Source organism: Aquarana catesbeiana, linkage group LG05 (genome assembly GCF_042186555.1).
Source record: "Aquarana catesbeiana isolate 2022-GZ linkage group LG05, ASM4218655v1, whole genome shotgun sequence".
NCBI classification, from domain to species: Eukaryota; Metazoa; Chordata; class Amphibia; order Anura; family Ranidae; genus Aquarana; species Aquarana catesbeiana.
The window spans coordinates 136,535,580-136,559,299 of NC_133328.1; the positions used below are offsets into that span (position 1 = coordinate 136,535,580).

Consider the following 23,720-nt stretch of genomic DNA (forward strand, 5'->3'; position numbering starts at 1 on the left):
TATAAAGGGCAATTGGACATTGAAAGCAAAAACATTTTGTACCTTATTTTTGCTCTTTATTTGGCAATCACATGACTGTACAGCCTCCCACACATCCTCCTTCCCCACAGTGGTGTATCTCTAAAGATAATGGGCAGGCAGAGTATTTGGTTACACACAGCAGCAAAAGTTCATCCTCCTTTTGTGTGTGCTATGCTCTTACAGGCTGAAGATGCAAAAGGCTGTGCGGGGGAGTGTGGTGGCCATATTGACTACTGGAGATACAGGCGCGCTGTGGTTGAGCACAGCATCCTGCGTCTCCAAGAAGGGAGTTCCGATACGCAAACTGACCACGTCAGATACTGAAAGCAGAATCACCAGGTATTGACAGCAATCAAAGACAAGAAAATAGGAGATGATTTATTTATTAACATCTGCAGGGAAAACAGACGCATAAATTAAAAAATGACATTTTGAAGTAACATACACTGTATAGTATGTAGGTAGCATCTGGCTATCCTTCATCTTCACAGCAAACTTTCTGTTTCTATGGCAACATAATCTGGCAGGATATTTTTGTGCATTTGTACCTTCCTTAAAGTGGTTCTCCCTCGTGCTTCCCCCACATTGCTAGACTGGTGCCCGCACCCTCATCTACCCTGTGCTCTGGTAGTCGCAGGTCCTTTTACGTTGTCAAGTACAATGCATTGCTTATAGCCCTATAGAACGCAGAGGACAAAGTTCACTACTGCAGAATAGGGGAGAGCCAGCTGCCGGGGGAGTGGGGCTCACATAAGTAAATTTGCTTCTTCTGGTCCCCTAGACATAAATGAGTTATCAACCCTTGCAGTGCTAAGGCAGCCCTACTGCAAGGCCTACACTAATAATCATTAAGGGTTGAATGTATGCAAATTAATACAATGTATGCAAGTAAATAAAAGTTATCAGGAAATCAGCTCATTTAAATTCTCGACATCTTAAAAAAAAAATAAAATCTAAAATCAATCACTAAAATCTCATGTAAGCTTTAACACTCAAAAGTTATTTCAAAACCGTTTTTTGATCTAAAAAAAGACAATTTTCAATAAAAGAATATCTGGTAATTCTAACATGAGGGTCTCCCGATTGCACTTCTTTTGTTGTCATTGGCTAAAGGAGATCAGTGGCACTGGAATTCAACAACGTAGGTAAAAACAATATTGTATTAAAAAAAAAAAAAAAATGACAATTGTTAATGGTAGACATCAAGTCTAGTTAGCAAACTAAATATCATCCAGGTAGGCCTCTTTCACATGGGGCAGACTCTGATTAGATCCCGTGCTTATCAGAGCAGAACAGGAGGATGACAGACCTGCGTCCACTCAGTTTATGCAGAGTTGACATGGACAGAGCTCTCTATGGACAGCTGGGTGTTAACGGACTCTGCCTGTCCCTCTGATATGCTTAGACGGAGGGTGACGGATCCCCTTCCATTAATTTTTCACAGATCGGATTGAAGGTTGGCGGGTGTAAACAGACACAAGTACTGTACATTTACAGTCGTTAGTCCATAGGGGTGAATGGAGGGTCTGACCAGGCCTGCCTGAAAAGCTGACAGGCAGACCTGATCATACCCTTCATGTGAAAGGGGCTTTAGGGTTTAGATCTCCTTTAAAGCTGAATTCCAGCCATACCTTCAGACTTGCATAGTTTTACCGGCTCCTCTCCTGTACTCAAAATTGCTTACTTTTATTTCACTGCATACTTCTCACAGTTGCATTAGAAGCTGCAGCAAGTCAGGGAGAGCCCACCTTATTTCCTGACTGGAAGACATTCAGCATCATCTAGTGTTTTACTCTTCGGCCTCATTGCCCCTGGCCCACCGCTTTCATTCATTAGGTATTTTAATCATAAAGGCTCAGCATCACATGTGGGTGTTACTTAGGGTGATCTGCAGGGCTTTTTTTCTGCTATAACTTTGAGGAACTCAGTTCCACCACCTCTGGCTCAGGCCCTCTGCTCCCTGCTCACCACTACTACTTGTAAACACAGAAGTCCAGCTTCTGTGTTTACAAGTGACAGCTTGTCTCCCAATGGCTCCCACAGATCTGATCTCCTAAGTGGTTCCCACTGAGTGCAGGATGGGGAAAGGGGAAGTGAAGGTGCCTGGGTTCTGACACCCCCACTGGATGATATCCCTCCATGTTAGAGAGGCAGAGCACAGTGTGCCGGGGGGGGGGGTGCTTCAGCTTAATGCAACAACACAAGTAAGACATGTGAAAATGGTGGAGCTTTTAAGGAGGGAGGGAGAAGATGGGGGAAGTGGAACGGGGTGCTGAAGAGGGGTAAAGGTGAGATGTGGATAGGGGATGCAGAGGGAAGCAGCTGTGGAGGAATGCTGAACTCTGCACTATTTACATAGTGCACCCCTGAACTTTGCATGTAGCGCTCCCCTGAACTCTTCACTCTGTGTGTAACACCCCACCCCCCAAACTCTGCACCATTGTTAGTAAAATTTGACCCAACCCACTATTGGTTTGGAAGGTGTGTGTGTGTGGGTGGGGGAGGGGGGTTTTGGGGGTTTGTTGAATTCCTGCACCTATTTTCCGAGAAAAAAAGCCCTGGTGATCTGCATGCAAATACTGTCTGCCTAGGAATGCCCACTTCTCCAGTCTGACTTCCACTCATCATGACATTATAATAATTTCATAACTCCTTGTTTCATCTTTGTGTATGACCTGAGGCCAGTCACTTCACTGGGTATATACTGTAGGAGGGTTTACCACCACTTTAAGGGGAAATAATGGAAAGCAAATTATAAGCAGATTAAACTAAAGCTTTAATAACATTGATTTAAGGATCACAAAATTTAGCTTTATCCCATCCATGTAGGAGTATGAGACATATTGTAATATTTTGCTGAGATCCTGCTAATATAGCAGCCTTTATTATCTGCTGGCAAACATAAGCTGTGGTCTCACCATGTTTTTCATCTGTGTAGTATATATTAGAATTGCTAGACATGTCTGTTCTTGTTTCGCAATCGGTAATGCTGTTCAACATTTCTGACTTTTTATCATCATCCCCATCATTATCTGCAAAATATTCAGATGCCTTTACATTATTGTGGTGTTCCTGATGGTTGTGTTCACTGATGACATCTTTTGATCTGGCACTAGGTGTGCATCCTGAAAATGCTGCTAGTAGGTCCTGTACCATTGTGACAACTTCACAATCACTAAAGACCTCCCACAAGCCACTTGACGCAAGAATGAGAAACTGGCATGTGCCATATACTGGAATGGAAATCGTATGAGGTGTGGGGATGACTGAAGCCTTAAGTTTGGGATCGCCATGGAAACCAAGTCCTCTGGTAATTCTGCTGCATCCTTCAATTAAACCACAGTCTTCATTGGCACTGACAGAGCCGCCACGTTCCAGAATTCGTTGCATTTCTAGAGGATTGCCAGTGCTATGATCTCTCGTAAGGCAGTAACTTTTTCCATTCCTGCATAAAACTGCCTTAAGGTTTCCTGTAAAATTAGATTATAGTATTAACTAAACAACCAGTGTTTCCACACAATTTTATATTACTATAAAATATTTAATTTAAGCAAAGATTTCAAAAGACCTGTTCACATCTATATTCTTTTATCACATTTCTCATGCATTAGGAATACATAAGAACTTTGTGAGAGGTGAGTAAGTAATGAAAAGTTTGTTGCACCAATGGTTCACCAGATTAACTCCTGTGATCCTGGTCACAAAATTTTAGCAAGTAGCATCAGGCAATCGCATCACGGGTACCCTGCTCTCAAAACACTAGCTCTATGCTAAAGTTGGAAGCAGATGAGTTGCTACTCCTGGTAAAAGATACTTCTTATTTCACCAGTTTGTTATTTGTTTTTTTTTGAAAGGTTATGAAAAAAATCCAAAGGGTCTTTTATCTGCATAGCCCCCATCAGATATCCTCTTTATTTGAGAACCTTTCCAGGTGACTTCCAGCTACAGAATGAAAAGTAACTGACATGTAGGATTCTGGCAGTTTCTCATGTTCCATTTCCCATATTGTAATTGATTAACACACTGGGAGGAAACATTGTAACATGTCACAACAAACTGTTCTAAAACTTGTATGTTTTTGCTATTTAGAACCTGTTCAAGGTCTCTGGAGGCAATTCTCTGAAAAAAAAACATATCTAAAGACTAACCCGTCTCAAACTACTAACCCACCCTCAACATAAACATCCTCTTAGTTGAAGATGGGGGACTTGTTTATGGTGAGCAATAGCACGAAACCCCTAACTAGTTTAGTATTAAACCTCTTTGTAATAACTGTATTCAATTTCCCTAATAGGCTGCCTCAGTATCCTATTAAACCCACAAAAAAGAAACAGTAGATCCCACGCTGGTATCATTTAGTGCAGGGGGGCTTGGCTTGTCTTCTCGGCAAAGAAAATGCAGGAAAAAAGTGCCACAAACTATACATAAAGAACATACCAGAGAGAGGGTTGGGTTTACAGGAGAGGTTAGTGTTACAGGAAAGTTTAGATGAGGGTTTGTGTTAAATAAAGGGTTAATGTGAAGGAGGCCTAGGTTGCAATTAAAACCCCTGTTTTTAAAGTAATTTAGAAAGTGTCTTTTTTTTTTGCAGGCTAGTTGGTAAGTGTGCTGTTTTGTTTTGTTTGTATAACACATTATCCAGCACAAACATCAAGAAACAAGATAAATGTCTACCTGTCAAATTGTTTTTTATCTGATGGCTCCATTAAGGGTTGATGGACCAACAGGTTGAGTATGCCAATCCATACTTCCTTTTCTCAATGTCACTCCTTGCTGTAGGATTGTAATGATTGTATAAGGTCAGCTGGCAGAAAGAACTACTATTGTGTGTTATGGGTATGCCCGGGCAAAATCCCTATTGGTGTTACCTGAAAAAGTTCCGTGTCCAGACTATGTCAGTTGACTGTCCTTGGTTTGAATGTGAAACAACCCTTCTGAGAAATGTATTGAACAAGACATTCTAAGGGTCTTTTGGTATGGTTGGAAGATAACTGAAAAGCCTTCAGAGATAATTGTTTGACTTCTTTCAGCAGCCACTTTCAAAGCATTGCTGAATTAAGAGCCAAGCTATCTTGGAACAAATAGTTCAGTGATCCCAAAAGAAATACTTTATTTGGCAGCTGACCTAAAACTCTTAAAATTCAGAACATTATGTTCTTTCAGCCACTTTTAAGCTGAGACACATGTAGGCTAATTTTCCACTTTATTATCACATTTGTATAATAAGAGAGACAACATATATGACAAGTATTGACATGAACCATTTCCCTAAGTAGTTTCTATAAATGTACTCCTCATAGGTCTAGGTAATATAAACGTTCAACAATCTCTACTTATGTGCTTATACAATAAGGGCACTTAAAACAACACCATAAAAAGGAAAACTAACTAAATTTCAGGATACTAAACCAAGGATCCTAATTAAGCTTTGTTTTACATCAATCAAATTGGTTCTAACCCAGGAGGATAAGTGCTTTTTTTTTTTTAGAAAATGGGCCATGGAACAGTTCAGTAATGGCAAGCAGATCTTTTACTAATGTAGCTGCATTTGGCCCTAGTTCCTAATATGAAGAAGAGGAACTTCCAGGCTGCCACAGAGGTCCCTTCTCAATTATTATCATGGAATCTTGGGGAAGAGTAGCAACAGCACCTGCAGTTCCATAGAAAACCCTAAGTAATCTAATGAATAAGGGGTCTGATGTGAACAGGAGACTCTGATGTGTAGGGGACTCTGATGTGAATTGTGGATTCTGTTGTATATAGGACTTTGTTGTATAGGGAACTCTAATGGGATAAAGGGACTCTGTTGTATGGGAGACTGATGTATAGGGGCACACTGATGTGAATGTGGGTCTCTGTTGTATAGTGGACTGTGTTATATAGGAGATATACTTTGATGGGAATGGAGGACTCTCTAGTATAAGAAATTCTGATGTACAGACGGCTCTGATGTGAGCAAACAATATACATTGGACACACAGGGAAAAAAAGCACTGGCTGCGCAAAAAAAATAATTTAAAGGTAGGCACTAGCTATCATAACTGGTTAAAATATTTTTATCTTTTGACTAGAGTTGCTTTTTGAACGTGAAATTAGGCTATATCTTAAGTTGCATTTCTATGGAAATTACGACTTAAAAAAATATATATATACAATTTACAGAGAACATTACCAAGCACATCCTGGTTTTAGAAAAGGGAAGTGTTTAGAATAAAAGGAACATTTTCTGTGCCTATTTTTTCCACACATTACACATATCATAAACGTTCAAGATCAAAGTATTTCCTGAGAATGGAATGTGGAGTGTCTCGAGCTTCAGAAGAGATAGTGAGCCATAATGAAAATCGGAGAAAATTCTTCACTGTGAAAATTGCCAGTTAATGGAATAATCTTTTATATGTGTCAGCACATAATTTGTGCGCTCTGCTTAATACATTAGTCTTTAATCCACTACCCTTTAACCTGCAAACCAGGAAATGTCTCTGTACCTGATTTAGATCTAGTCTTCCATTAGCAAATATATACCCTGGTTTGAAAAAATATATGCTTATTGTTTGGCTAAAATAAATACTTATACAGAACTGCACTTCCTATACAGTATTTGTGCCTTTTTTTTTTTTTTTTTTAGAAAAACAGCTCCAAAAGGAATTCATTCAGATTTACAGATTCTTGCATCGCTGGTCATTTGAAAAAAATTGCAGACCATTTCCAAGGTATGTATACAGCAGCAACCTAAAGGCCAGCTAACTGGAAAAAAAATGGACCATGCTGCTGCAAAACTTGCAAACTATAATACAAATGAAGCACTTACCCCCCCAAGGAGCTGCTGGTATTTGATTTGGGCTTACCGTCCCTCTGCTGTCTCACCATATCCATCTTAGGGGTCCCATTAATGACTTTTGTTTTAGTAACTTCAGCTCCGACACACAGTCTCTTTCTTCAATGTTTTATTCAAGAAAAAGAAAACTACTTGCAACAGAGGGGTGGAAAGTTTAGGGGAATTCATGTACCTTGAATTTGCAGATCAGGAATACTTTTTTATCCAGAGGACAGCAGCTCCATAACTGGATTTAGCAACCACCGGATAGGCCTCTCTCACTAACCTAGCGGCCGATGCGATGCTTGGTCATAGTCTCTGCCACAGACTTTAAGATCCCATATAAATGTTACACAATCATCTGCCACAGGATTGGGTAATTAACGACTTGTTGCAATATCAAGGCTTGAACACACAGTACCAGTTCCCTTGCTTCGAACTTACGGCACTGTATGGTAGGTGATCTGGGATGCATCCTCCAACTGAGTCTCAAGGCTCTTCTAGAGGCACCGGCCTTATTGCGCACAGGACCACCCCTGGATAGGTAGGCCTCCCAAGACTTTTGGGGCCTACCTTCAGTAACAACGCCTCGGGCCAGCCGGCCCCGAGACAATTTGACGGCAGCGATACACCTTAGGCCAGGAGGGCCAACAGGTTAGAAGACTAACCCCTGTCACGGGGTCTGTCTCTTAAGCACCTCCTCCCAGAAGGCACAGCAGGCACACCACACCCACTGACTGTTTCCGGGCAAAAAGGCGCACAAAACACATAGCTTGTTGCAACTTCCAACCTTAGCCTAATTAATAGGGCACCACCCCCAGGCCAAAGGGAAAAACCACACAACCAGCCAAGCTGAGACAGAGCCAGAAATTTAAATAATTGTAACCTGAGCCAATTACAGCTGCAGACAACTAAATTTGTATTTATAGCGTCTGTATTGAAAATACCAGCACTACACAAATGTAAGCTAAAAATAATGTTAAACTAAGTTTATTACGCTAGGAACAAAAGTGGCATTTTTAAAAAACTACGTACAATGCCCACAAGTTTACATTAACCACTTGCCACCCGCCATATAGCAAAATGGCGGCGGCAAAGTGGTTTCAATATCCTGACCGGACGTCATATGACGTGATATAGTATCGTTACTATTTTTTAGTCTAACGATACCTGCCCCAATCTTCTCTCTCCTTGTCTTGATGAATAGGGATGGAGGCGCACATTTATATATGGGTGCCTCATTTAAAGTCCCACTACCCCTCTCTTATTACATGGTGAGGAAAACATACTAAGGAAAACAGCTGTCCCATTAGTCAGACATTTTCCAAAAGGCCCATGCCAATTGGATATTCTGTATGTGAAGAAATTACAATAGCACCGAAACATCAAAAATTTAGTTTGGTAGCTTAAGATTTGTATTCAAAACAGCTAGGGTGGCTACAGCAGAAGTCACGACCACTAAAGTTATCACCACTGCTTAGAGAGATGGTTCTCAAGGTGGGGACTACTACTGGAAATCATTACAGACAATCGTCCACAATTATTTTTAAAACAGTTTGAGACTTTCCTTAAATTAAAGGGAATAAAGTACAGCGAGGGAAAAAAGTATTTGATCCCCTGCTGATTTTTTATGTTTGCCCGCTGACAAAGAAACACATGATCAATCTATAATTTTACTGGTAGGTTTATTTTAACAGTGAGAGACAGAACAACCACAAAAATATCCAGAAAAACGCATTTAAAAAAAGGTATAAATTGATTCGCATTTTAATGAGTGGAATAAGTATTTGATCCTCTATCAATCTGCAAGATTTCTGGCTCCCAGGTGTCTTCTATACAGGTAACTAGCTGAGATTAGGCGCACCCTCTTAAAAAGGCCTAAAGACACACTTGCTTGAGGGATTCTTCTTCAGCAAAGCTACAAACACTGTTCTGCAACACTACAGGCCAGCTCCTCACAGCACCAATGGGGGCTCGCCTGCAAAACTGAAGATTGGTCATGATCTACGTACCCCACTCACAAGTTTGAAGCCACTAAATAAAGCAGCAGAACCCTGAAACCTACAAGATAGTGGGAGGTACCAGGTGAAAGCATAAACTTACAGTAATGCAAAAAGAAACATCAAGACAACTACCCTCATTTCTGGCTAGTGCATGAGGATAAGAAAGCCACCAGCAAGTCAAAGTTTAACCCCAGTCTATCTAATCCTTTGCAAATTCACAGCCAATTGGGACCAGTGGCCTATAGGCTGGAGGATGGATTAACTTGGCATGTGAGCAGGTTACGCGTTCAAGATCCTTTGGTCAGGCAGGACACTACTGCTAATTAGCTTACTTGAGATGGTGCCTTTAGCCCTACCACAAACATCTGGAAAGCCAGACAACTCCCACTCTCATGAAATGGAGAGTGGAACTCAGCAGAGTACAGAACACATCAAAACTTTGCCCACTCACTCAAATAACTACTTATTTGTTAAGTTCTGTGTATTGTCATTTTAAGGAAATGTTATGGCCTTTCTACTTTAAGAGATAGTAGGAGGAGTTGGAGCAGGAAGTTGGTGTAAATAATAAAGATGGTACTTTTTCAGTGGGTCGTCAGCTTTCTTGTAGAAGTGATTTGGGTGGCTGTAAAGCTGCTCAATCACTTCCATGGGTGCAGCAACTCACCACCCCCCTGTTTAAGCTCCACTGCCCCTTCTGGGTGCCCAGGTTGGCAGGGATAGTGGAGGATGATCAACAAACATCTTTTCACTGATGGTCTTTGCACTGAATTCTGCTGAATGCTACAAGCTGTTTCAGAGCTCACATTTCCCAGCTCCTGTGGCCAGGAAAGAAGCTGATTAAGCATGATATGTGCTTGATCACTTTATTGGGGTCCATTGGTAACATCAATGCCTCGTACACACGGTCAGAATTTCCGACAACAAATGTTCGATGTGAGCTGGTTGTCGGAAGTTTGAAGTTTGTCACTGTTTCATTGGTGCATGCAAATTTAAGGCTTGATATCTTTGGTATGTATGTATATTTCACCAGATAATTGGGTAATATATTATGTTTCTCTTGACTAAAATGACCTTTAACCTACTCTTTACTCAAAATATAAATTTAACCCCTTTATGCCTAAGCCTTTTTCTGACACATGTTCTTTATAAGTTAAAATCAGTATTTTTTGCTAAAAAAAAATACTTAGAACCCCTAAACATATATATATATTAGCCGAGACCCTAGAGAATAAAATGGCGATCATTGCAATATTTTATGTCACACTGTATTTGCGCAGCGGTCTTTCAAATGCATTTTTTTTTCGAAGAAATACACTTTCATGAATAATTTAAAAAAAACAGTAAAGTTAGCCCAATTTTTTTGTATATTGTGAAAGATGATGTTGCGCAGAGTATATAGCTAACATCATGCTTTAAAATTGCGCATGGTACTTAAAAATCTCCATAGGCGATGCTTTAAAAAAAATTTATGATTTCTTGGCGATTTTTCAGAGAATATGAATGATAACACAAAACCATTTCTTTTACTAATGGGTAGTGTTTGACTGAAGCCATTTATTATCAATCAACTGTGTTTACTTTTTTAAATCATAATGACAGAAACTACCCAAATGACCCAGATCAAAAGTTTACATACCCTGGTGATTTTGAGCCTGATAACATGCACACATTGACACAAAGGGGTTTGAATGGCTATTAAAAGGTAACCATCCTCAGCTGTGAACTGTTTGCTTGTAATTAGTGTGTGTGTGTGTGTGTGTGTATAAAAGGTCAATGAGTTTTTGGACTCCTGACAGACCCTTGCATCTTTCATCCAGTTCTGCATTGATGTTTCTGCATTCTGAGTCATGGGGAAAGCAAAAGAATTGTCAAAATATCTGGGGTATGTAAACTTTTGATCAGGGTCATTTGGGTAGTTTCTGTTGTCATTATGATTTAAAAAGAGTAAACACAGTTGATTGATAATAAATGGCTTCAGCCAAATACTAACCATGAGTGAAAGAAAAGTTTTTGTGTTTTCATTCATATTGAAAACTAAGTGATAAATAATGGAAATAATGTGATAAACAGTGTCAAGATGTTAATAAAGTGCTAATTGCATATAACCAAAGTCCAAAAACAATATAGTTGTGATGAAACAGAACATGATGAAAAATAAATGCATAAGAAAAATAATAAAATAGAGTATTTAATAAAAAAAGTGCAATAAAAGCTTCACTGTGAAGAAACGTGCTTCATAAGCCAAACGGCAATCCGTGACGAGTGCTCCCCTCACCAGATGCAATGGAAGCTCACCTCCTTTATAGACCCTTATAGGTTTAAACATGCTTATAGCTCAAAATGATTCACGTTAGTCGATGGCTCCATATTGATCTCCTATGGCTCTCATAAAGACCCTGCAGGGGTCAAACCCACCCTGCACTCCGTATACTCCGTGTACATCTCCTTTAAGAATACCTCTGTGGAGTTCACCAGCAACTCCAAACCGACATGAAAATATAAAGTGCTTCCAATAGTGCAGTAACAGGTGTTAAGTGGAATGAAACCTCACTACCCCAGCTTCATAAATTACACTCACATTTATTATGGTATAAAAATAGCATATAAAGTTCCAACAAGTCTCACATAAATCACTGCCAGGCTCTACCTCTACGCGTTATGCCACCATCCCTGTGGCTTCATCTGGCCTCCAGATGAGGTTTCATTCCACTAAACACCTGGTACTGCACTATTGGAACCACTTTACCTTTTCATGTTGGTTTGGAGTTGCTGGTGAACTTCACAGAGGTATTCTTAAAGGAGAAATACACGGAGTATACAGAGGGTCTTTATGAGAGCAATTGGAGATCAAAGTGGACCCATCTGCTGATGTGAATCACTTTGAGCTATAAGCATGTTTAACCCTATAAGGGTCTATAAAGGAGGTAAGCGTCCATTGCACCTGGTGAGGGGAGCACTCATCGCGGATTGTCGTTTGGTTTATGAAGCACGTTTCTTCACAGTGAATCTTTTATTGCACTTTTTTTCATAAGAAGACTCTATTTTATGATTGATGCATTTATTTTTCATCATGTTTTCTGTCATCACAACTATATTGTTTTTGGACTTTGGTTATATGCAATTAGCACTTTATTAACATCTTGACACTGTTTATCACATTATTTCCAGTATTTATCACTTAGTTTTCAGCAGCTCTATCACACTTTATATATCATACTTATTGCAGTTTTTGTGATTAGGTGATAGCTATTAGGTGATAGCAGCAGCCCATTATTTATTATTTAATATTACACATTGTGTTTGCATTCGCATACCATTAAGTGGCAGTGCACAACTATCACAGTATCAATTAGTGCTAGAATTATTGCTTTTGCTCTAACGATCATGGCGATACCTCATGTGTAGTTTGAACATTGTTTACATTTGCGGGCGCAGCTTGTGTATGCGTTCGCTTCTGCACGCGATCACAGAGGGATGGGACGCTTTAAATTTTTTTTTTTTTTACCCTGTCCCTTTTAAATTTTTTTCATTTTTGATCACTTTTATTGCTGTCACAGGGAATGTAAATATTCCTTGTGACAGTAATAGTCAGTGACAGGTACTCTTTATGGGGAATCTGGGGTGTATAAGAGAGCCCGGGTGAGCTGCGAAAGGCAGCGGGAGGCCTCCCACTGCTTGTGATAACGATCAAGCAGCTGCTCATCATAAGAAAGCCAACCGTCGGCTCTAAAAAACGGTACCGGGGTGACGCGTGCAGCATGCATCACCCGGGTACAGCCCCTCCAAGCCAAAGGCCACATATGTGCGTTAGGCCGGCATGAAGGGGTTAATAAACCATTTCGCTAGTATCACCTGACATAAAAAATTGCAGCTACCACCATTTTATTTTTAAGGGTCTCTGCTTTCAGAAAATGTCTAAAGTTTGGTGGTTTAAATAACCTTCAGACCTAAAATGTGCATTTTTTCCACATGTGAAAATGGCTCTGGCAGTTAAAGGGTTAAAGAACTTCATTATGATTGAAAACACATCATTGTTTTAAAACAAGAAGCTGTGAAAATCTATAAATAAAACCAATTAACAGTTTTAGCTCCTTCCCTGCAGTGGGAATCTGCTAATATGCAGTCCTGTGTCTCACACCTTATAAATGATTCTGTCTGTCAGTGTCAGCACAGCTTACATAAACAGGATAAGGGAAAGCTTTTATTATATTATTGGAGGAGAACATGCTGGCTCAGGCCTACTCAGTTATGACATGCTAAGGATAAGACCTGCCCACACACGTCCTATTTTTTCTTTTTAAAGTGTATCTAAACCCAAGAACGAAAATGTTTTTGCAACTTTCTCAAACCTTTATTTGAGGTTTGAGAAATAAGCTATTGGCTTTGATACGCATTTCCACGGCCCCTGTCATGCCCACTTACTACTCCTGTCCATTACATATCTCTTGGGATTCCCCAGCTGTCATCTGCCCACTCTGAGTGTGCTCAGAGGCTCTTGTGTCCCACTTCAAATTGGCTTTCCTTGGCTGTTTATTTATATATGAATAGTTTCCTATACTACACTTGAATCTACGCCCTCTGCTTTTGTTTCATGTGCTGTCAGTTGAAGGTTTCTCCCAGACCTCTCAGGGGAGCTGCAGTGAAGGTGTTCAATGAAGGATATCATTTTAACCCTGTCTACCCCATACCTATGATTTTGGATATCCAGTATCTTTCTTTCATTCATTTACATGGACAATTTGACAGTTTTTAACCTACAAATTGTTCACTTTTGAGTGATGCTAACAGATCGTGTACTAGTGTTACAGTTTGCACCCGCTAGTGTTTTTCTTTTGCCTGTTCGGCAAAAAAAAAAAAGCACAGGAGAGTCTTTAATGCCTAGTACACACAATCAGAAAAGCAAACAAAAATACAGCTTTTGAAGCGATCATATGATAATCTGATTGTTAGTACACAGCTTTCGAGAGCTGATCATGACACAGTTCATGCAAAATTATCTGAAGGGACAAACAGGAAAATTTTTCTTGTGCAATACCAGAGCAAACGATTTTCGTTTAATCAGTACAGTATTTGTCCGAAAAAAACTTGGAAGACCAAGACCACGCAAGCCTGGAAACGATAGAGAACATTACAATACAATACAAAACATTACATCACTTTCAAATTGTATTTTGTTGAAAATTTTCGGAATTTAGTAACATCCTCATTTTCAATATAAGACTAGCATGCAAAAACAAAACAAAAAAAACAACAACGATCATTCATTCGATATTCTCATTGTGTGTACCGGACTTAAAGTGGTTGTAAGGTCACATGTATTAATTACTTTGATTCTCTCTGTTTTAGGTCACTGATCAGTACAGTGTGTGTGTTTTCCTAAAATTATAATGCTAAATACCTTCTTTGCAGAGTCCTGCTATGCTGTCATGTGACATCCCTCTGCTTTCCTTCCCGAGAGCACAACGGGAGGGGCTGAGATTCCCCTCTGATGAATGCAAGCTAGCAGTGGGAGGACATGTGTCTGCACAGCAGGGCTGTGCAAAGAAGGTATTTAGCATTATCATTTTTTACTTTACAAGCACTGGAGCAGCTACAGGGAATAGAATTACACAAGCAGGAGAAGAGAGAAGAGGGGAGGGTTAGGGAAGGGAAGGGGTGGGGAGGAGATCGGCTCTCACACAGACTATGGAACTGAGAGGGAGGGGGAGGGGGAGATGCAGAGATGCTCCGGAGATAGCTGGATGACAGAGGTATGTAAACTGACCACGTTATCAGAGATCAGCAACAATGATAAACGTGGTCAGTTTATAGAGGGGAATACAGGAACAGGCAGGATGAGCCAGATATTGTACAATTGTTTTGGGGGGGGGGGGTTACAACCACTGTAATGCCACGTACAGACGATCGGACATTCTGACATCAAAATCCTGTATTTATTTCCGAGGGATGTTGGCTCAAACTTGTCTTGCATACACACGGTCGCACAAATGTTGTTGGAAATTCCGATTGCCCAGAATGCAGTGACGTACAACATGTACGACGAGCCGAGAAAAATGAAGTTCAATAGCCAGTGCGGATCTTCTGCTTGATTCCGAATATGCGTGGCGTTTTGTGTGTTGGAATTGTGTACACACGATCGGAATTTACGACAACGGATTTTGTTGTTGGAAAATTTGAGATCCAGCTCTCAAATTTTTGTTGTCAGAAATTCTGACAACAAATGTCCGATGGAGCCTACACACGGTCGGAATTTCTGACAACAAGCTCACATTGACCATTTGTTGTCGGAAATTCCGACCGTGTGTACACGGCATTAATGTTACCAATGGACACCAATGAAGTGATCAAGCACATATCAAGCACATTGTGTGCACACGATCGGAATTTACGACAACGAATTTTGTTGTCAGAAAATTTGAGATCCAGCTCTGTGTATGCGGCATGAGTCTTCCCCACTCTGCCGAAATTTTTTTTTTATCATTTTCTGTTCTCCATTTGAGAGATTCTTTTGACTTCCACATAGGAAACAAGGAGACAATAATGGGAGCACCAACAGCAATGAAAAGTTTACAGAATGCCTATCTTCCTCATTGTATGCAAAACAGAAAACATATTATGACCAGACTTTGATTTTGATTAAAGGTCATACTTACCAACATTAGCTATATGAATCACGCCAAGCCTTCTTTTGTGTTCTATGGGCGTATGCATGGCTTCTGTATTGTCATTGGGAAATCCATCCAGTAGACAGGTCACGGCAGCGCACCCACTCCACCGTGACTTTGAATTCTCTCCTCTTCCTAACTGCAACATTCTATCCATGCGCCAGAAAGCTTTAGCATGAGCTATATGTATACCTTCAATATTACCATCCTTTGCTTCTCTTCTATTGTCTGTTGTTAAACTGTCCTCTGTTTCCTTGTAGGCCTCCTTAAAGACTGTATCAAAAGAACTAACAAAGACCTTTTCTTCTCCAGTCAGTTTATATGATGCGTCTACCCTTGACATATGATCTAGTAATAAAATAGGAAGCTCCACTGCTGCAGCACACGCTGATGATTTTCCATGATAGCCATCAAAAATGCCAACAAAACAGGTATTTTGTCTTTGCCCATAGTTATTAAGAATGGCAAATGAGTCTTCCATGTCACTTTGCCAAGATGCATTTCTCTCAGAGCAAACGGCAATAGATCTTACTATATCATTGTTTATATCCATATTATTAACTTGATAAATGGCTTCAGGAGGCGTGTTCATTTTATTAATATTTGGTGTTATGAAAAGCAATTTTTCTTTTAAAATTTCATAAGAGTGATTGATCTTCTGCCATTCTCTCTGTTTGTATTCAGAAGATGCTTTTATACAAGATATTTTTTGTTCTTTTTGAACGATGAGGCTGGGAAGAACTGATGGATTGTCGCCTGTTTTATAGCCCAGTAAAGAACAAGCTTTGTGGTGTTGTTTGTGGTGTAAAACGTTACATGGATTGATGCGTTCTTGGCATATACAGCAAGTGAACCATAAATCGTTAATATGAGATCTTTGGTCTTCTTTATCATCTACATTCTGCACTTCAGTGTTTAATGTTTCTACAATCGTTGGCAAGCGTGAGTTCTTCATTCTAAAGTGAAATAGATACAATCTATTTAGGAATCCGGATTGATACAAAACAATGAAACATTCTTTTTTGTGCACCGCTAATAAATGATTTGTTTAAAGTGGTTCTAAAGCCTTAAGGTTTTTCACCTTAACCACTTCAACACAGGGCACTTTCCCCCATTCCTGCACAGGACAATTTGAATGACAATTGCGTTGTTACACTGTAACCAAACTACATTTTTATAATTTTCTTCCTACAAATAGAGCTTTCTTTTGGTGATATTTGATCACCTCTGGGGTTTTTATTTTTTGCTAAACAAACTAAAAAAGACCGAAATTTTTGAAAAAAAAAAGTTTTTCTTAATTTCTGTTATAACATTTTGTTTTCTCCTTCACTGACTGTCACTGATGAGGCTGCACTAATGGGCACTGATGAGGTGGCACTGATAAGGTGGAACTGATGGGCAATGATGAGGAGGCACTAATATGCACTGATGGGCACCGATAGGCTACACTGATATGCAGCACTGATGCTCACTGATAGACGGCACTGATGGACACTAATAGGTGGCACTGATAGGCGGCACTGATAGGCACTGATAGGTGGCACTGATAGGCAGCACTGATGGGCACTAATAGATGGCACTATTAGGCAGCACTGATGAGGCGGTACTGACAGGCATTACTGTGGGGCATCTGTGAAGGGCACTGACAGGCATTACTGATGGGCACTGATTAGCACTTTAAAGGTCACTGATTGGCACTTTGATAGGCACTGATTGGTGATTTGGGTGGGCACTGACTGGCAGCTGGTGGGCACTAATTGGCATTGTGGTGGGCATCTCTGATGGGGGCTGCACTGATAATCAATTTGCTGATTATCAGTGTTTACTCCCCCTGACAGGAGATCCGCCAATCGGCTCTCCCTGTCAGCGTGAACCAAGGAAAGCCGATTACTGACACTTCCTGCTTCACACTGTGATTAGCTGTGATTGGTCCCAGCTGATCACGTGGTAAAGAGCCTCCATCAGAGGCTCTTTACCATGATCAGAGATGCCGTGTGTCAGGCTGACACACCACACCACTGATCGATGCGCTGCACGCCCCCATGGGCGTGCGTTTGTGGCTTATCCTGCTGGACGTCATATGGTAAAAAAATGTGCTTTTATTACTTTTTGTTGCAGGAGCTTGGAGAGCATTGCACCAGCAATCAGCGATCTTCCCTGACAGGAAGACTCAATGAACTACCAAGGTGCGCCACATCGCCGTGGTAGTTCATTGAGAACTACAAGCCGATAGCGGCTAAGGATGTCGGGGCTTGTATTTCATTCAGACACACAGAGCTGTGTGTCTGAATGACACGGCCATGTGGGCGGAGCCCCGCATGGACACGCTGTTTTTAAATAGTGACAGCTAGTATGGGGAGCTTCTCCCCTTACTGCTGTTACAGGGAGGGGGGGCAGCGGGCATTGGCTGCAGCACTGGGAACATGTTACATGTTCCACCCTAAAATCAGGTGGAACATGTAACATGTTCCCAAAGATTTACTTATAATTTAATGCATTCTATTCTTCTGTGCTGCATAACTCCACCAAACTCCCCCCTATTATACTTACCTGCACCCGATCCATCATTGTGCACAAGAGCAGCTGCTCTCGCTGCTGTCTCCCTCCACCCTGGGCAGATGGATATCAGCAGGAGCCATTGGCTCCCACTGCTGTAAATCAAATGCTGTGAGGAGCAAGCGGGACTAAATTTAATTTGTGATGCAGTCTGTCAATAGTAATTTGAGTCCCTCCCCCCTCCCATATCATCATTTTATTACCTGTTAATCCAGCCAGTAAGACTGTTATTTATCAACTTCTTTTAACCACTTACCGCCGACCTGGTGCATGTATGCGGCGAGTGGGCTTTAACATCAAGTGGCTGCATGCATGCGGCCTCAGGTAACACTTTACTGTGCTGGGAGCACTCTCCCTGCACAGTAATGTGTGGGTACTGGAAAGCTCCTGCTGCATTCTTGCATTCGGAATGTCTACCTCCTGGCATTTTTATCCACCTAGAGGGCCTGAAGGCGGCGGCGGGAAGGGGTTAAAGAAGAACTAAAGTAAAAAAAAATAGGGAACAGGCAGGCTGTTTATTGCAGAAGAGACATGCAATGTCTCTTCTGCAGTAAAATGAACTTACCGCCTGTGTGCAAACTCCTGCAGAATGTACACTAAGCTGCACATGCACAGCTCAGTTTACACTTCTGGAATGGTGCCAGTGTGCTGGGATGAATGACTCCCATGCATCTGCAGGAGTGACATCATCCTGTGCTGGCTAATCAAGACAGCTGAAGACCAGCCTCGGGAGGAAGCCAGGAAGTAGATGTCGGTGCTTGTGAGGGACCTCGCAGGCGTTGGACTGGTGCTGGACATAAGGATTCTCGACTTTATTTACGATTTAACAGATCAAGCTGTCCAGAAGGGGAAGTTAGAGTGCGGAGACAAACCATTTAAAGAAGGGAATACTTACAGCAGTCAGCTTTTATTCATATTAAATCTTTTTCCCAAAAGAAAATAATATGTTGCTGCAACTGCTTAAATAGTTTAAACTGAAATTAAACTTTAATTTGTTGGTCACTTAGACTGCAATCTACTAGTCCATCTAACCCTTCCCCCCTATCCATAGGTTGGCCATGCTCCATGGGTGGCTATGTTGGTCCTCCATTGATGCACAGGAGGAGTGTGTGTAGCCACCCTAAGGCCCCTTTCACACTGAGGCGCTTCTAAATTGCCAGTAAAATACTGAGCGCTTTTGAGGATCTTTTCAGGTGCTTTTGAAGAGCTTTCCGTTCATTTCAATGGAGAGGGGCGTTTTTTCACTGCCCGATCAGCTCACTGCCCCAGTGTGAAAGCATTAATTGATTTTAATGGAAATAAGTTTTTTGTGCGCTTTTCAGGCGCTTTTTTAACATGAAAAAAATGGAAACAATGGAAGAAATCGCATAAAGGACTGCTGCCTCCACAAATGTGATTTCCACCAAGGTGGAAAAAACAGAAGGTAAGTGAAGGGTTAGTGTGTGGGTGTGGCACAGTCCTAATTCATAGAAATACTTGGTAAATCATGTGTAGCCAAATCCCATATGTAAAGTCGCATATAAAGTATAAACCAAAATTGCAAATAAAAAATTCAACGAAAATAAAACCAAACATAAAACAGCAAAGTGACCCCCTTTGGAGTGTGTAGGTGTAACGTTGTCCTAGTTTAAAAAATACTTTGTAAATCGTGTGTAGCCAGATCCCACATGTAAAATTGCATGTAAATTATAAACAAAATATAAACAAAATCGCATATAGCAAATATAACGGCTAGGTTGGCCCCCTTTGAATTGGGGGAGGGGGAAGGGGAACAGGGGATAAAATCAAAAAATGACTTTAGCCAAAGCTATTCCATCCGCATAAAAACCCCATATAGTGATTGACAAACATAACATTACTGAATAATTACAATCGTGACTAGTGCTCAGTGCAGTTTAAATGAAAAACTTGACATCTTTGTAAAACAAGGCAGGTTTGGTTGGTTTATACTTTATATGCGACTTTACATATGGGATTTGGCTACACACGATTTACCAAGTATTTCTATGAATTAGGACTGTGCCACACCCACACACTAACCCTTCACTTACCGTCTGTTTTTTCCACCTTGATGGAAATCACATTTGTGGAGGCAGCAGTCCTTTATGCGATTTCTTCCATTGTTTCCATTTTTTTTTCATTTTCTCCACTTTTTTCTCCACTAGGACAACGTTACACCTACACACTCCAAAGGGGGTCACTTTGCTGTTTTATGTTTGGTTTTATTTTTGTTGAATTTTTTATTTGCAATTTTGGTTTATGCGACTTTACATATGGGATTTGGCTACACACAATTTACCAAGTATTTCTATAAATTAGGACAGCGCCACACCCACACACTAACCCTTCACTTACCTTCTGTTTTTTCCACCTAGGGGGAAATCACATCTGTGGAGGCAGCAGTCCTTTATGCGATTTCTTCCATTGTTTCCATTTTTTTCCATTTTTTTTCCATTTTCTCCACTTTTTTAATTTTCTGTTCCGTTGCACGGATACACCACTCATATTTCATTGCTTTTTTAACATGAAAGCTTAGACAGGGTAAGTGTTAGGCCCCTTTCACACTGGGGCGGGGGCAGCGTCGGTGCTGTGTGGGAACCGAGTTATCGCCGTTATATTTAGCACCGCTTTCCCGTTGTTTTACGGGGGCTATTCAGCTGCTAGCAGGGAGGTTTTAACCCCCGCTGGCGGCCGGGAAAGGGTTAAAACCGCCCGCAAAGCGCCGTTTCAGCAGTGCTATGCCAGCAGTATAGCTGCGCTGCCCCATTGATTTCAATGGGCAGGAGCGGTGTATACACCGCTCCTTCACTGCTCCAAAGATGCTGCTAGCAGGACTTTTTTCAGCGTCCTGCCAGCACACTGCTCCAGTGTGAAAGCCCTCAGGGCTTTCACACTGGAGAGACTGCAGCAGCTGTTTCAGGGCGCTTTGCAGGCGCTATTTTTAGCGCTGTAGCACCTGCAAAGCGCCCCAGTGTGAAAGGGGTCTTACTGTCTGGATCAATAGGTAAATATATAAAAAAAAAAAAATTAAAACAGGAAATGAATGCAGCCACAACATCTAAGGATTTGTAATTGGTTTAGATATGCTTTAATATGATTAACTTAATTGTAAATATGAAGTAATTTATACTGTACAATTTCTCATGAATGGTGTGTTTTATAAAGGTGTCAATGGTAAGTTAAAGAGCGGATGTTGAATAAAGTTAAAAAAAAAATTCAAGCAAAAATAATTCTTATGCAGAGTACACACGGTTGGACTTTCCGACGGGAAATATTCAATGTGAGCTTGTTGTCGGAAAGTCCGACCGTGTGTATGCTCCATCAAACATTTGTTGTCGGAATTTCCGGCCACAAATGTTTAAGAGCAGGTTCTCAAATTTTCCGCCAACTTCACTTTGTTGTCGGAAAGTCCGATCGTGTGTTCACAAGTCCGTCGCACAAAAGCTCACGCATGCTCGGAATCAAGCAGAAGGAGCTGCACTGGCTATTGAACTTCCTTTTTCTCGGCTCGCCGTACATTTTGTACATCACCGCGTTCTCACGTTCGGAATTTTGGGCCAGCATTTGTGTGACCGTGTGTGTGCGAGACAAGTTTGAACCAACATCCTTCGGAAAAAAATCCATGGTTTTGTTGTCGGAAAGTCCGATCGTGTGCACACGGCATTAGGTTAAACATACTGCAGTTGGCACTTATAACCTGAGTATAAGCTCATTTACAATTCTAAAAGAAAATTATCATAATAAATCATAATTCACAGTATTAATAGCAATCAATAAAAGATAGATTCATATTGGTTGGTATGGATGCTCTTCCCATTGTTTTATTTAATATGTTTTAGATTGGTATACCCCATAAAAAGGTGTTGGCAATAAATGTGCCAACGTTTGGAGGTATTTCAGGTAAACAGGAATGCATCAGAGGCACCTGGTAAATATGTAATATAATTTGTGGGTACATACAATAATAAGGTTGGGAGACACTGCAGTAAAGAATGAAGTATAGTAAATATGGACATTGCAATGTATACTGTACATATTGCATTGTAACACACATGGGAACTAGTGATAGATGAAGTAAATATATTCTCTAGGGTGATGTATTAACAAGGTAAACTCACCTGCTAAGTTAATGGCTTCTGATCATTACCAATACAATGTGTAGGTGCAGCACAGCTAATGTCTTTATCTTGGTCTATGTACCTGGGTGTTTACCTGCTGCTATAGTTACCATCACCTTAGTCACAGACATGCCTGGTTATCACCTTATATATACACACTGAAATGAACACTGCTTAATTACTTAATTAATAAGAATCCTAGCTTCACAACATGGAAACACAAGGCAATGAAGGCAATCCCACATCTTCCCTCGCAGGATCCAATCATTTTTATGTATTTTCAGAAATCTCAGAATTCGTATTAAGCAATGAATTTCCCTTGCTGCTCCAGAGTCATATATATATATATATATATATATATCGGTGCCGCTACCGCTATTTCTGCAAATAACTCCTAAACCTTTTAGGTTTGGGAGATATTTCTTGCACCCACAGGTAAGCCTTAATCTAGGCTTAGCTGTAGGTTAAGGTGGTTGTAATGGGTTTACAACCACTTTAAAGCAACGCAGTGCCGTATTGCAAAAAATGGCCCGGTCAGGAAGTGGGTAAAACCTTTCGGAGCTGAAGTGGTTAAGGTAAATATTAAGGCAAAAAACATATTTCTTATTTTATTTTTATCTGACTCTCACAGTGACACTGACATTTTTTACAGCAGCACAGATGATAATGACAACTAAGCGACATAGCACGTCCCTTCCTGAGTCACAGTGACAGTCTCTCTCAACGCCAGGTGGTCCCTTCAGTCCACTCCAGTCCAAACAGCACTGACAGTCCCGCTCCTGGCTTGCCTTTTCCCCATCCCGGAGACCCTCACACGTGGCTCTGGCTGCTCCCCTTGGTTCCCTTGCACAATGACATCACACAACACGCTCAGGCAATGCCTCCAAGAACTGGCCCCCCACTGGCCTCCACCTGAACACACTGTAGCAGACACTCGGATGGTCTTGGCTGGCTCCTGACCGGAACTGCACATGCGCAGTTCCGAGCCAAGCGTCATAGCCATATTTTTTACTGGCAACCTTTTCCTGTGACTGGCATTTACTGACAAGAGAAAAGTGCCCATTTTTTAAAAATACTGATGGTTGGCAACACTCAAGCTTTCCGGTACTCACGTTACTATGACAGGTGTGTGCAGGGAGCATGCACTTAGCTCAGTAATGTGTTTACATAGGGACGCAGCTTCTCGGCGTTAAAGCCAAACCACTGAGAAGCCACAAATATGTGTATGGCCGGCAAAAGAGGTTAAGGTAAAAAAACTTTTTAGTTTTGCTCTCCCCTAGCCCCCTAAAAATTTACCTGAGTCTGATCTCCGAATCCAGTGCTGTGCGCAAGTCTCTCTCTCCTCACTGGTTCAGAGACAGCAGTGGAAGCCATTGGCTCCTGCTGCTGTCAATCACAGCCTGTGAAGAGAAAGTGGTGGGCGAGCCTGAGCTGCACTGTCTGTGTCTATAGACACAGGCAGCATGGCTCAAGATCGAGCCCGCAGATGTGCCACAACAGCTGCTTCCTATGGTAGCACACCGAGATGAGGAAGAGCCAG

General features: G+C 41.1%; 1 protein-coding gene across 1 annotated transcript; it reads right to left on the reverse strand.

The window, feature by feature from the left end:
- Positions 1-447: 447 nt before the first annotated feature.
- PP2D1 (protein phosphatase 2C like domain containing 1) lies at positions 448-22,279 on the reverse strand. Its single transcript, XM_073630219.1, has 3 exons — positions 22,181-22,279; positions 15,495-16,462; positions 448-3,491 (listed from the first exon to the last, which is right to left on the reverse strand). The coding sequence occupies exons 2-3, from the start codon at positions 16,459-16,461 to the stop codon at positions 2,812-2,814; spliced, it is 1,647 nt and encodes a 548-aa protein (XP_073486320.1). The 5' UTR covers position 16,462; positions 22,181-22,279; the 3' UTR covers positions 448-2,811.
- Positions 22,280-23,720: the final 1,441 nt, after the last annotated feature.

Coding starts and splice junctions, on each gene's coding strand:
- PP2D1 (XM_073630219.1), bottom strand. CDS start 16,461: ATGAAGAACTCACGCTTGCCAACGATTGTAGAAACATTAAACACTGAA. Junction 3,492..15,494: donor GATTCATATAGCTAATGTTG/GTAAGTATGACC, acceptor CTAATTTTACAG/GAAACCTTAAGGCAGTTTTA.